Source organism: Camellia sinensis, chromosome 15, assembly GCF_055761805.1.
Source record: "Camellia sinensis isolate YWXY chromosome 15, ASM5576180v1, whole genome shotgun sequence".
NCBI lineage: Eukaryota > Viridiplantae > Streptophyta > Magnoliopsida > Ericales > Theaceae > Camellia > Camellia sinensis.
Window position 1 is genome coordinate 119,704,921 of NC_138975.1, and position 15,852 is coordinate 119,720,772.

Sequence of the window (15,852 nt, forward strand, 5' to 3'; positions counted from 1 at the left end):
AACAACTCAAATGGAGCAACATAACATTTTTTATTCTATTTTGACTGACCAAACTATGATGATAAAACCATCCAAAACCACGTCAGCACCCTTTCCCAAAACCATATTATACCTATCCTCCCTCAAATGGAGCATGATACCAGTTAATTACACATAATAATTTATTTATTTTTTTACAAAGGGGCTTTTCTAATTTGGGCTTCACATAAGGAAAAGAGAATGAGATGTGGGAAAAATTTGTGCACTAAATAAGATAAAAATTCCACATGCATTGTGTGTGCAACGATACATACATCAAAACAGCATTTAAGATATTAATTATCAGCTTCCAAAAAGTGAACAAGTCTGGCACCGGTGATTATAGTAGACATCTGCTAAACAATCTGCTGTAGTTGTTGATTAAATACGTCATTTTATTGAATAATGGAGACCAGAAGTACCCTTTCAGCATGTGTTCAAATTAATAATATTATCATAAAAACTGACTTTAAGTTTTTTTTTCTTCTTTTTTTTTCCCTCAACTCATACCTCATCACCCAAATTGGTGATCTCCGCCGCGAAAAACTGCTCTGCTCTATCAATGAAACTTCCAGAAAATCTGGAATGCAACATTAAATTGGAGGAAGTTTCTGAAGCTGACTGATTTTGCTTCAGAGACATCTCTTCGCAAAGTTTGAACGCTTTGCAATCTTTCTGGTTTCGCATCTTGCTAGTTCTGAAGCTGTTGCCCAAAGCCCCACCACCACCACCACCACCACCACCACCTTTTCCTGAATAAATTCGTGCGTTTCTTGGATTGTAACGGTTGGATCTAAGGGGCATTTCGCCTTGAAGTTTTCTAGATTCAGGAGGACCCAACTGATTAGATTCACCTGGAGATTCTGTTGGAGGATTATCCAGGGTTGAGCTAGATCTAACCGTAGGTAAACCATTTCGGCAAGATTTGATCAAAGAAAGAAGCATATCGGTACTGAGTTCTTGCTGAACCACACCCTTGTTCTGCTCACAACCAAAGCAGGCAGCAACCAGTGTGCCTGCCAAGACTGGCATCAACTCGGGATCACTGAAGAACACAAATGGCATATCGCATACCTGTTCTTCCACTTCAACATTTAGATTTTCTAAATAATTAAGGTTTAATTACACCAAGAACCCCTCAACTATTAATGAATATCCTCCAAAGGGGGTGGAAGTGAAACATTTTTATAATTGAAGAGGTCAAAAGTGTACATGGGTTCATAGATGAGGGGGTAAAGTGATATCCGCTAATAGTTAAAAGGGTCTTGGTGTAATTAACCAATCAAGATGTAAAAGGTGGTTTGTGAAATTCCACTCACCTTATGAAGGATGGTAGGGCTCTTTCCCCATCGAAGGACAGCTTGATTTTCAAGGTGGAACAAGGCAAAAAAACCAAGAAGCGATAAAGATTCCAGCAGAAGCAAACCAACCTGAGAGACATTGCACAGATAGCAAACAAGTATTAGCAAGGCTTGCTATTAATCTTCCCATCATAAAAAAACTCAATTATATATATATAACCATTAAATAATGCAAGATCCAGAAATATTATATCAAACTCAAGAATGTCTAATCCCAAACCTTTGTGCAAATTGTCAAGCAAATTTCATGCTAGAAGTTCAAAAATATTATGCTAGTATGTTGATAATTGATAAATGTTCGTTTTCTCTGACACTTATACAAATCAGAAGATTAATTTCTCTGAGAATTGTTTTCTGTAGGCAAAGGTCAATTCATCATTTATTGTCATTCGTGCCAATATGCATGCCACAAGAATATATGTGAAGATGTATATCTTCCTTTTAATGAACTGTTGCTCATGCGGCAATTTGCCAGGTCTAGTTACATGTGCAAATGTGAGTGCATGTTACATGTCAATGTATAAAACACAATGGCATGTAGAATCACCTGATCAGTAGCTACTCTCCACTTGCTTGCGCAATGAGAAAGAAGAAAACTGATCAAATGGAAGAATTCCATTTTCAGGTCTGGCCTGGCCTACAATCAAGATAAGAAAAGGGAAAAATTAAGTAAATAAATCCACCGAGCACTAAACACACATATCACGTGAGGATTTGAAAGCCAAAAGATGCAAAATAGTCAAGTTCAGGGAGCTAGTTCACATCTATGATTTAACTGAAAACTTGGCATAATAAATAAAAATAAAAGTGACTTACTAGCATCTTTTGCATGAATGTTATGTCTATAAGAGCCAAATTGTTCAAAACCTTCAGTACTCCAGTTGCCACTTCTTCAAAATTAGATGGAAGAACATGGGAAGCCTGAAATAGAATACAACTCACTGTCAATTATTAAATGAGAAGAGCTCTGCCCTTGTTCCTACTGGTAACACCACCGTGCATAGCATGGTGAAGCTTCTGGTATATAGCTTTTGTTTGAATATAATAGTAACAAGCAAATGAAAACAACATAAAGCTAAAATCCTTTATCTTCCACACCACTACCAAAACATCTGGTTAAAAAGTTGATAATCATGCCAAATCAAAGGACCTAGAAACATGCACAAAAAATGTGATCTTACAGCCAAAATAATGTTATAAGAGAACTTAGCAGTAGATATAATTGATTACAGGTAAAGAAGAAAATCACAATCAAAGGTGACTCCATCAACCATGCTTACACATGCAACACAAAGATAATTGAGAAGATAATTTGACCGACGAGTTGGAGAAGATACAAGATAGAAGGAAGTAAGGTATGGTTGTGTTAGAATTTCCCATCTTTACCTTCACCTATTCCACTACACACTCCACTTCACCTACCTCCACTTCACCACACACTCCACTTCACCTACCTCCACTTCACCACACACTCCACTTCACCTAACCCACTATCACCTCCACTACACCTACTACCACATTTTCTTCTATATATAGATTGTATAAGAATTGTAATTTATATATCTTGTAATACATAAATCAATAATACATTAATTTTTTTCTTACATGGTATCAGAGCAAGGTTAACAACCTAGTCATTCTGCTTCACCGGCGGGCGGCAGTCTCGCCTTGGCCGCCCGCCGGACCTCTACACATACCTTGATCACTCTGCATGTACTTCCTCCCCAGCTGCTGTCCAAGCACAAACACAAACACTAGACATAAAGCCCCACTACTGCAATCCCAAGCTCCCACTCAGAAATGAAATTTAATCTCAAGTCATCAGGTCAACTATACTCACATCTCCTGAAATCCGCGATCTTTTCTTGGAAGAATTCTCTGGCTGCAGGTTGTCATTTTTCTCCTCTAAAGATGTTTCCGGTACTGCTGCCATCTCGGGTTCCCTTAAGAACTCCTTATCCCCTTCCATCAAATTATCAGTATCGACCTCAACAGGCGAGCCGGTGTTTCTATCCATGAGGAAGTACAGATCTCAGCTTTATTTGGCTATTTTGATTTCATGCTGGTCTCTCTCTCTAATCTCGGATCTGAATCCACCAGAGAGAGAAAATCTCCGATGGATACACCACCCCCGCCGCCGTCCTCGAATCTCCACCATCCCTATCTCTCATTGTTGATCTCATCACTACCGTGGAGATCGGTTTTGACAAATCTTAGATCTGTCCCTAGAGGAACGATCGGAAGAGAGAGGCTGGCCTCATCGTAAGAGAGAGGCTGGCCCCATGTTCTGCACTCTCACTTCTACGCCATTGCGTTCTGCTCCGCCATTTCACCGAAATCTGAGTTCGTCCCCGTCTGTGTTCACGGCCCCGGCGCCACCACACTAGTCAGCGGCCTCGCCGACGCACTGCTCAACATCGTCACCCTCCAGATTGGGTCTCGTCCCGCCATCTTCGTCGCCAAGCCACTCCGTCTTCTCCGACCGTCTCAGCTCCGCCGCCTACGGCCCCACCTGGTGCCTCCTTCGCCGCAACCTCTTCTCTCTCTCGGGAGGGACACACAGCCTGGTTTTACCGAATAACATCACACACACACCCCCCACCTTCTTCTCTCTCTCTCTCCGCGCCCATGTTCCACCACCATTAATTTATTATTATTCTTATTAAAAAAAAAAAAAAAAAAAAAAAAAAAAAAAAAAAACATTCATTCCAGTTTAATTTTTCTGCTCCGTCTTGTCCCTTCACGCCATTCGGTTTTGCACAATACACTCATTTTATTCATATCGGGATCAACCCCGATCCACATTTTACAACCAAAAAAAAAAAAAAAAAAAAAACCAAACAAAACAACAACAACAAAAATACACAAAAAATCACAACAACAACAGCTTTGTTTTCTTTTCTGCAGACGGCCTCCCACCGACCTACTCTGCCGCCGGTCTCTTCTTTTTGCCTCCTTCCTGGGCGGTCCTTGACAGTGCTGCCTCCGTGTTTTCCACGCCGCCGAGCACGTTCACTCCCCCATACTCCTCCACTGCCGCATATGGCGGCCCTCCAAATCGGAACATCACGGTGGCCTTTCGCTTCAGCTCCTTGTTTTCCGCCTTTAGCACACTTATCTCTGCTCGCGCATCCTTATACATGCGTTGGAGCAGAGCCAGTTGGGCGTTTACATGCTGCACCTCATTTGTCCTACTCTGCAGCCGGTTCGACAAATTTGTGACCGCCGTCATGGTTTCCACGCATGACTTCAGAGTATACTGATTGGCCTCAATATCAGTTTGCACCGCCATTTTTTGCTCCACCGACCGCATCGGAAAGTTCAATGGAGCAAAACCAGAGGTGTTTGGTTGAGGTTCACTGGCCACCGCACCAGTTATTTCTCTTGTGGGCTCGTTCAGTTCTGGAAAGAGCGTGAGCAGGTTCTGGGTAGCTGGACGGGAAGAAGAGGCCATGTTTTGAGTTGCTACGTGTTTCAGCGCAGGGTTTACAGAGTGTTTCAGACTGCCAAAATTCAGAGGTTTTTCGCAGGGTTTACAGAGTGTTTCAGACTGCCAAAATTCAGAGGTTTTTCGCAGCTTTTCTCTGCCTCAGCCTCAGCCTCCGTCTTATAGCCGAGGCAGCCACGCGCATCGCGCGCCTCTTGCCACCAGCCGACAAACTGGCACGCCTTTTCATGGCACATCTTTTGCTAAAGTGGGCACGCCTTTTGATGGCACGCCTTTTGAAAAATTGAGCGCACCTTTTGAGGATGCGATTTTTTATGGGTCCGACAAGACTCTGTAAACTGTCCCGACATTGATTCCGGTTAGCTCCTTTATGGGTCCGACAAGACTCTGTAAACTGTCCCGACATAGATTCCGGTTAGTTTCTACAAGGGTCCGACAAGACTCTGTAAACTGTCCCGACATTGATTCCGGTTAGTTTCTACAAGGGTCCAGCAAGACTCCGTAAACTGTCACAACATTGTCTTCTACAACGGTCCGACATGACCCCATAAACTGTCTTCTACAACGGTCCGACATGACCCCATAAACTGTCTTCTACATCGGTCTGACACCACCATACAGTGTCCTCTACAACGTTATGACACCCCATACAGTGTCTTCACCAACGGTCTGACACGACCATACAGTGTCTCCTATCCTTTTTTATTTTTATGTATTTTCTTGTTTTGTTACTCTCTCCAAACTCAAGTTGGTTAGTTTCTCTCCTCCTTGAGTTTGCGGGGGGCTGTTAGAATTTCCCATCTTTACCTTCACCTACTCCACTACACACTCCACTTCACCTACCTCCACTTCACCACACACTCCACTTCACCTAACCCACTATCACCTCCACTACACCTACTACCACATTTTCTTCTATATATAGATTGTATAGGAATTGTAATTTATATATCTTGTAATACATAAATCAATAATACATTAATTTTTTTCTTACAGGTTGTATCTCAGAGCATTCCTTAATTGAACTTGTTATGAATCGTCATGAAGTAAATTAGAACCATTACACTCATGCTGATATATTTTCAATTGACGACACTTACCTGTTCAGAAGACAACCTGTTGTGTGCCTGCAATAGCACAGCTGTCAACAATGAGGGAAGACAGACCAAGCCAGTTTCAGATATGGCAGCAAGAAGAAAGGTTACTGGTGGCTTCAAGCCTGATTTGTTTTCATTCTTTTGTTCTGCACCATCATCCACAGAGCTCTTCTCGTCTCTCTGAGAGACAGAAGACTTTGCAGTATTATCTGTCAAAACATGCTTGGACTCGTCAACATCCATCCCTGTGCCAACAGCCTCAAGCTTATCAGAATCTTTTTTATCCAATACCGATTCTTTGCTTCTTTTTATCGTACATGATTCATCTAATGGCCTATCTTCTGGTACATCTGGTAAAGTTCTATTTTCTCCATTGAGGTTATTTACAGAGGAAGATCCAAAATCTGCAGCCTCTACAAGCTTAGCCTTTGAAGTTTCATTTTCTGGTACTATTTCAATTGGAAAAGATTCCCAATCAATGGAAGAAATTGTTCTGCATCTGGATGTTAAAACTACCAACAGACTTATACTCAAGAGAATAGATGAAGGAAACGGTGACCCTTCCACCTGTGGCCTGTCATGAAGCGCAAAAAGATCTCGCAACCGATGAATAACCTGATACGCAAGCACAAGCTCCTGTAAACCATCCTGCATTTGGAGTTGGCGTTCATCAGAGCTTACATGACCAATAATTGTTGCAACAGTCCATAAAAAGCCATCCAGTTCTTCAGAGATTGACTCCAAATTTTCAATTGATGTTTTGCTTGATAGCAAGTTGGAGCTACCAGGGACACTTGATGAAGCTGCAATCTTGATATAGTTCTCAAGAGCTGCTGCCAGCATGGGGATGATCGGTGGCAAGAGATTTTGTGCAAGAAAGTAACTCCTGTTTGCAGGTACTGATAGCACTACCCTTAGAAGTCTTAAAAGGTATATTGTCACCTGGCAGGCTTCAGGTTTAGATGTGTGAGAAGCTGGCAAGGCAGAAGCAATAAAATCAAGCAGACCAGCTTGGCGAGATGCTTGCAGCTCAGGGTCTTTTCCCTCCAAAAACTAATCCACAAATCAAATGTCAAAAACTGTTAGTTAAAAAAATCACAAGCTTTCCCACAGGAAAGAAAAAACAAAAAAGGAAAAACAAAAGCATAATCTACTGAAACCACTTTTTCCAACCTTAATCATTCCTCTTTGAAGTACTCAGAAATCAAACTTTAAAATGACTGTGCATAATGACTACCTTAATCATCTCAGCAGTTATTAGTCCAATACTTGCAGCCCCTTCTTTCCTTGCTTGCCTAAGTCTCTGAAGTTCCTGAAGCCACCGTCCAATTTTCGCCCTTGCAGTTCCCACCGCTGCTCTATATCCAATGCCAGCATTTTCAACCCCAACAGGAGGCTCAGGAAATTCATATTTCAAAGCCATAAGCCTTTGACGTATTTTTTTAATCCTTCGCTTTAACGAGTGTTGCAATGTGGCATTGCCTGTTTGAAGAGTAGAACCTCCTGAACCTGTGACGTTATTTGCCTGATACTCTTCACTACTGCTGGTTGGTGTAGATCTACCCTGACCCTCCTTGTTCAGAGAACGTCGCAGTAGAGGTGAAGATTGATCTCTGAAATCCATTGAAGCTCTCTCCCGTATTTGTTCTAAGTAAAACTTGCGACGCTGTTCACTTTCACTAAGTCTTTCAGCTAATTTCTGGGCCAGAAGCTCTGCTTCCTCCTGTTGGGCTTTAGCTCTAACCTCCTTTCTTCGGAGATGTTCTATAGCCTTTGCCTCTCGTGCTGCACTTGATGCCTTCCGTTCTTCTTCCCTTCTCACTAGAGCCTCTTCCTTTTTCCGCTGTGTCTCAGCCAGACGCTGCAGCTTTTCAGCTTCAATGAGCTTCTTGCGCTCCAAAACAGCTTCCTCTCTTGCCATATCCTCCTTCTGTTTAGTTTTCATTACATGAAGTTTCTCAGCTCTCCTCAATTCAGAATCATGATGTTTCTGGCGCAATATAAATTTTTTGTTCTCTTCATTTAGTGAAGTAATAAAACGAACCTCATTAACCTTACTGCTTTCATCACCAGCCCTTTTCACAACCTGGGCTAGAAAAGCTTCATGCCGAGATTCACTTCGTTGGTGGCGGGCATACATTCCCTCTCGCAACTTCATGCTGCGAACAGCTTGCCATTCATTAACACGGTTCAATTTATCTGAGTTACGCTGAAGCTTTTGAACTCTTTCATTCTCTAACTCACTTCTAATCCTCATAGCCCGTGCATGTTTTTCTTCTGCTTCTTTTTTTAAATCTAAAGCAGTCTTCTTTTTCTTCTCAGGAGACATTAGTTTGTCATGCAAAATTCGTGCACGCTCAGCACTTTTCCGACCCATGCCTGGCGAATGTGAAAAGCGAGAAGAAACACGGAATGGAGATGCAAGTAGTTCCTCCCAGTTCCTTTTATCCTTCCAAGCATCCATGGATTTCCATGACGGTCCATTTCTCTTGTCCCTATCTCTTTCAGAAAGATAAGTTTGCTTCTTAAGGTGATCCACAGATTTGGGATTTTTCTCAACCACACTTTCTGCCAACATTTTATCTTTCCTAGGAAGCAACTTCTCCATTTCAGAAGTAGATCCAACGTGTTCCCCTTTGCTCTTTCCAGTGACAGAAGCGGCTGAGCTCTCCCTAACAGGTAACCTAGATGCGTTAATACCAGAAACAGATGGGTTCGGTAAATGACCATTGTGTGTGGAGTTTATTCTGCAGGACCTGCCCGAGTCAGAATTCCTCTTCTCTCCACTCGAACTTCTCCGACTGATATCTGAAACTCCACTATGCTTCCTTAACTTCAGGACTGTTTCTTTAGCATTTGATGTTATGTAACTTCTCCCAGCATGTTTCTCTGGAATATCACTGTTACGACAATTAGAACAATCATGCCGCAGTTTTTCAGCATCACTAGCTGCCCTCGTGTTAGCTCTTTCTTGTTGGATTTTCCTAAAAGCTTCAAGAGATGAAGACAGTATTTCTGCCCTGTGAGGTGAAGTAGTCATTCGCCGAACCTGCACCAGGAAAAAATAAGTAAGAAAGATAAACTTTTTATTGTCAATGTAATACTTATTTTAAAAACTAAAATAAAAATCAACATATGATTCTAACAGAGTTTATTCAATAAGACAGCGCACAGAAAATCATCCTCTCATCCTTGTACTCTTACCTAATACCCTCCATCTTCGTGAAAGAACATTATCTTAATTCAAAGATTAATGGATAGCTACTATGCCTTTAGCTGGTGGACAGTGGACACATACACATGATTTGTGTCCCTCAACAGAGTCCCATCCAGGCAACATTATTTATGCCTCATGCCAATGTTCCATTCTCTGTACATTTTTCAAGAATTTTTATAGGATTATGTAGTGATGATTTATTTTATTTTATTTTATTTTAAATATAATATAGTGATGATTTTGACCATCAAACATGAGAATATAGTTTCATACTTATAACTCACAAAAATTAGTTTCCCATGTCAAACTAGATTTCTTGGCATAAGGTTTTAAGGCACAGAGAGAATAAATGATTTCAAACTTAAAGCAAATCATGAGAATTAAATTCCTTGCTGACCACAATTGAAGATACTTGAAAAATGTTGATAATTGTCTTAGCAACAAAAATCCTCAGAGAAACAAAGTCAGTCCAAAAGAAGCCAAAAAATACTCCCTCTGATCCATCTGCTATTCCATTTTGGGATGTCCCAAAATGATGTCCATTTTTAAAAGACAGCACCAAAACCTTGTGATTTTACAATATTATCTTTTAAATTGAGTGTGGATGCATCAATAGTGTGGAATAGAGGGATAGTTTCGGAATTTATATCTATTAGTTGGGTGTCAGTATATATTATGTCAAAGCACCAAGGATTATGTCAGTATACATCTATGCTTGAGTGCTGTTTTAACAGAGTGAATTATTTCATGTCATTTTCAGCAGTAGGTAATTCATTACATTGGTAACAAGAAAGGGGCAAGCATGCTGACCTCCCATGAAAGTGCATGTGGTCTGCGGTGATCTGACTTCATGGTCATAGGCAGGCCATCAATTAATTGAGAAGTGGACCTTTTTACATTCTCAAATTCCTCCACTCTAGAATTTAGTTCCTTAAAATCAGATGCAGCTTCTTCAAGGACAAGAATTGCCTCTTTCATCTGCTCCAAATCACATTCTAGTTCACAAAGAAGATAAAGTTCATCTACAGCCCTATTAAGATTCTCGAAGAGAAAGCACCAAAGCCGCTGTCTAAACCTTTCCTTACTTTCACGTGCATCACCTGCATCAGTGCCACTTAAAATCTGGGCATTTGACAACTCACCAAGAATTCTATCGGCCAGTTGATGGCCAGAGACTCCAGATTTTTCAGCCTCAATTTTTTCAGGTGTAAGTGAGTCAGCATCTTGGGGCATTGCTACTGTGCTAGAAGCACCGTCTATCATGGGTACATCAGATATTTCTGAATTGCCTGTTTCACACATAACAATAGGTTCTGGAAGTTCCACAATCATCCCATCCTTTTCATTGGCTATGGAACCAGACATACTGCCAGCAGCTAAGGGGTCATTACTAACTGATTTGACTTGTTCATTGCATGTTTCTCCACCGTTTGAAACATCACCAGTTGAAGTAAGTATTTTTTCATTTGTAACTTGTACCTTCACATCCTCTGAAGTTATTTCATTCACCTCTTTACAGTTCTCTCCATCCTCCGGAGACAACGATAATGGCTGACAAAGACTGTGATCTGCATCTACAGATGGTACCACCGATTTGTCTCCTTTGGAGTCAGTGGAAGAAGAAATGCATGAAACTGAACCTTTAGCATCCTCGGCTTTCCTGCTAACTAAATGATCATTTCCAATATCTCCAAACCTAATTTCTGCTCCAACGGTCTTTTTGAGATGTAGTTCCAAAGCTCCACCATCCAAATCACCCCACTTGATTGTTTGAATAGGATCAGGCTTATCCTTTTGGAGAAACTCTTCAACAACTCCATCTTTATTATCACAATTTGTAGCAGCTTTCATCGGAGGTGATTTGGGACATTCATTATCTTGACAAACCACACATTTATCAAGGTAATGAACGCCTTTCTCTTCTTCAGTTGAAACAGAAGTAGCATTTGCAACCCTGCCCTGGCTATTTGCAGCAAAATCTCCCCCTGCTTTTGAATTCTGGCCACCATACTTGCCGTGTGAATTTCTGCTTTTAACATTTGACGAAGCCTGACGGCGTGGAGTGCTAGAAGTCTGTTTTCCAGATAATCCCCCTACCCAACCTTGGAGAGAAAACTTTGCACTACTTCTATGCTTCTGTATAGGAAATGTGAAGAACAAAACGAATCAAAGCATGCCATTAAAATTAGGATATGTGGATGTCTTCTCGGAAAGTTTTTAAGCTTGAACCAAAAGTCCTTTCCCAGGTCATTTACAAGAAAAAATCAGAATAAAATTCTGAAAAACACATGACATAATATGGAAGAGAGAAAAGGAATTATTAATTGCACCAAAAAAGAAAACACACAAAAAAAGGGAAAAAAAATCATATAGAACAGAAGAACAAAAAAGAGAGACGAAGGTTGAAGAAACATGTAAGAATTGGAAAATAAGAGCAGCAGACATGAAATTCACATAAATTCAAGAACCAAAAACTGCAAGAAGTTTCTATTGCAATTCTTGTTAAGCAAGCATTCAAAAGATATAACTTACAAAGAAACAGATAGAAATGATCTAAAATGAGAATAGACCAACTCAAAATTCCCATCAACAAAATCGTAAGGCGAATGAGTAAAATAACTGATATACACAGTATCAATAAGAAGCAAATATAAAATTAAAATACATATTATATGGCATCATAAGGAAAGACGAAGAAAGTAGATTAGAATAAATGACATAAAAGACGAAGAAAGCATCACAAACGTTTGACACAAAAAGAGCTGCTATTCTCAAGGCATCCTGTGGCAGTGAATAAAAATTTACATAGACACAGACACAACACAAGGATTCAACTAGACATGGAAAATTCATTAAAAGAGAAAAGCAAAAGAAAAAAAAAAAAAAAAAACCCAGGAATGCAGGAATCAAAAGTTTCTTGTCAGTACCCTTGTTTCACTTATAACAACTGTAATCATCTAGTTGCACTAATATTCCAATTTCCTCCCCACATTAATCTCCTATGATCTGCAACACATGTTTGGATACCTGAATGTCAATTGCAAATGAATAACACTACCACCTACCACCAATGCAAACGCACTATTCCCATGATTATACTCTTGTTTATTAAAATTTTACCAGCAAAAAATTAGACAAAAACAAAACATCAACTAATTTCAAATGTTGGATTTGCCTCTGTCAGGTCCAAATATATCCAGCTGTGTCCTGCACAGTGTTACCAGAAAATGCTAAAACCCTAGTGATTTACGTTTTGGAACGGATGTTCTAAAACATGGTTACACGTTTGTTCCGAAATGGTGAATTTAGTGATCCAAAGCAATTCCATAGTTTTTCTATCTTTTTCATGAAAAGTTATCCTTAATAGTTGTAGGAGAGGGTTCAAGAAAGGAGTTGGAAAATTCGAAGATCTTCGAAGATCCTTGAAGAACAACTTCGAATTCTCTAGAATGTGATGAGAGGCTTACATTCTTCAATAATCTCACCTTAGGAACACAAGAACAAAGGAGATGATGGAGATAAGAGATTGGGTGAAGAAGAAGGAAAAATGGCTAGAGAGAGAATAATGGCAAGGCTCTCCCATGGATCTCCCACTTTCACTCTCAAGGTTGCTAATGGAGAGGGGAAATTAGTTCTTTCCCAAGAGTTGAAAAATCTCCAAAATCCATCCATTGTAAAGCTATGGGTGGGTGCTATTTATAGGCACCTCATGATGTAGGATGGAGCCCATGTGCAAGGCACATGGGGGATATTCTCTCTAACCACCTTGTCCGAGGAGGTGACCTCTCCAAGGAGGTGACTGCTCCGAGGATGAGAAAACCCCGAAGAGGAGATCAACCCCTCGGCAAACCCTTCTTCTTAGCCACACCTAACCAATAATCCCCAATCATCCCAAAGGGTCAGGGGTAGTCCCAGAGGACGTCCTGCCGCAAAATATTACCGAGTCTCATGGACCCCCCCGAGGTTGTGCCACCTCGACCCGGGTATAGGCTAGTTTAACCGAAGAGTGAATTTGTCTCCACTCACCGTCCTCGGGATCGGGTCCTTTATTCGAACTCCATTACGCCCATGGTTCTGGTGCGTAGATCCCGGAAAGCTCCGAGCCCGCAAGTGTTCTGGGACTCATTAACGGAGCGACTTCTAGATTGCGTTTGAATCCGTTCGAAGCCAGGTGTTTCGGATCTCTAGATTCGTGGATCCGAATCCTTTCGAGTCTGAGTTCTTCGAATCTCTAGGCTTGCTTAATACCCTTTCGAGTCCGGGCTCGAGTAAGTCTCTAGGTTCGTGGATCCGAACCCTTTCGAGGCTTAGAGTGATTCGGCCCGTTTGATGACGATAAATCCGGGCCCACTAATCTTGGACTTGTGATAAATTCAGACCCACCAACCTTGGACTATTGGGCCTAATTTAGTGGGCTTAAATTAGCTCCTCTTACAATAGTGTACCCCATTCCCATTCCTCATACCAAAATGACCCATGTTCCAGGTCACATAGGACCTGCATCACCATTGTCCTATTTGTTGGCTTCCCATTTAGGTTCATCAAGGCTAAGCAGGGTTTATGAGTTTCCATGATTAAGTCATCCCTGACACATAAGCTATTCATCCACAAGTTGTAGTAGGACTAAATGATAGTTTGTGCAATTTAAAGTTTTGTCTAGCTTGAATCAGTTTGCATTCTTAAACAGTTATAGAATAGGCCCGTAGAATGAGAATTAATCTCAAGCCCTCATCAACGTTTTTTCATACCAAAATTGAGAAGAAAACATTAATAGCCAATAATATACAAATGGAGCTAAGAAGTCTAGAGTTGAGGCCTCATCTTTCAAAATTGTTAGAACGATAACTCAAAAGTAAAAGAGAAATAGTTGTTGAGGCATCATTTCAGCTAGGAAAATCACGAAGCGAGAAAATCAATGTTCCTGACTTTGTTCAGAAAGAATTGAAAAAAATTAGAAGCATACTGCAAATTGTAGTTTTGAATGCTTATTATGTGGCATCCGGAAGTTTATTCTGTGCAAGAGTAGATAATTTATAAAGTAAATAATTTAGAGCAAAATACATGTAACAACCTGTTGAAGGCATATGGGAGGCACTACATTATTGAAAATCAACTGTGTGATCTTACACCATTGGCTGACTAAAACAAGAAAGTTCAAACAAGCCATGTTACAAAATGAAGTCTCCAAGGAAAAGACCATTCAAATTGTCAAACAAAATGAGGCATTTCACGATCCAAATAACTATGAAATGCTAGCTCCAAAACCTATCAATTAAATTTGGCCTTCCCAAGCTGTTCCACAAATTTCAAGCTCTTCGAATAATGTGATCATCAACATACTTTTTGCTACACGAAACTAATTGCCAAGAAAATTACAAATAATAAGCTTTCCATCATCAAAATTCAAGGCCTTCAAACAAAATGTTCAATACATAAATTTGTTACATTGAATCAATTGGTATGATATGACAATTACACAACAGTAAGTTTCTCTAATCAGACTTCAAGATCCTCCACCAATGCAAAAAACATATGTTCAATTAATTTCATCAATATTTATTTTCATAAAAACATGTTCAATTAATTTTCTCAACAAAGCACGTATTCTTTTTATCATAATTATATCATATGAATGTCATAAGATTTATTTAACATAAGATACATATCAGTGATATGTACCTATTGTGTATCTAAGACACTGAAAACACTGCAAACTGATTCAAACAAATAGGATCCACTAAAATTAACATATCAAACAAATAAATACCAATTTACAAGAATTACAAACATGGATATTGACAGTTCGAAATGTCCATTTCCTCAAATTTTCCAAGGAAAATTCTGGGTACATTTTTATGGTTTCATTTCCGTCTTCAGTTTCCTTAATTGTTTTTTGACCCACAAAAATAATTTAAAATTTAAAATTTTAAAAGATTCAAGTAAAATAATAAACACAAGCAGTCAAAAACACCAGATTATGAAATTTCTGAAAATGGGCATGAAAAAAAATAGCACCTTTTTAACTTGCAACCATCCAGAGCCCTGATCATCCCCTGCTTCTCCACTGCTATCCATCACAGCATGATCATATAGCCAGATTTCTTCATCTCAGAAAAATCACAAATTTACAACCAAAAAAAAAAAGAGGGTCTCTAATCTAAAAACTCACAACCAAAAAAGAAAAAAACTAATTTTTACAACAACTGTATCAACAATTCCTTTTATTATAGACAACATGTTGCTAGAAAATTGATAGCAGTTCAATTATAAATACATATTTGACAATCGAATCACGAGAAAAAACGAAATGGGTCAGAGGAAAAAGAGATTAATTTAAATTCCATGAGCTCTAACTCGGACATTGATGTAAACAAAGATAGGAAATGGAATTCCAGAGGAATTTTCTAAAAATTGGGAATTTGTGAAGTGAGAATGTGAAAATGTAGATGAGATTGTTGTTGCTGTGATCAATTTTTTTTTAGGGTTTCCGAGTAAAACGAATGCCTCGAAGAACCAAACACGTTGCGATGATGAGACTGTTGAAAAAGAGTTTATAGGAGTTGAGGAAGATGGGGAGCTTCTAAATACACTCCCAAAGAATTCTTTGCACACCCCCCAAATTTAATAATTTGAAATTCTATTTGGACGTCATACATAGGGTTAGTTTGAAATGATGATTAAAAGATAATTTTTTTTAATTTTAAAATGTGT

The 15,852-nt window shown here is 39.6% G+C and overlaps 1 protein-coding gene across 1 annotated transcript; it reads right to left on the reverse strand.

Moving 5' to 3' along the window:
• Positions 1-392: 392 nt before the first annotated feature.
• On the reverse strand, positions 393-15,735 carry LOC114309018 (uncharacterized). Its single transcript, XM_082909009.1, has 8 exons — positions 15,157-15,735; positions 9,952-11,277; positions 7,162-8,973; positions 5,928-6,977; positions 2,196-2,300; positions 1,927-2,016; positions 1,338-1,448; positions 393-1,092 (listed from the first exon to the last, which is right to left on the reverse strand). Exons 1-8 carry the CDS (start codon positions 15,214-15,216, stop codon positions 523-525), a joined length of 5,124 nt encoding a protein of 1,707 aa, XP_082765135.1. The 5' UTR covers positions 15,217-15,735; the 3' UTR covers positions 393-522.
• Between the last annotated feature and the right edge of the window lie 117 nt (positions 15,736-15,852).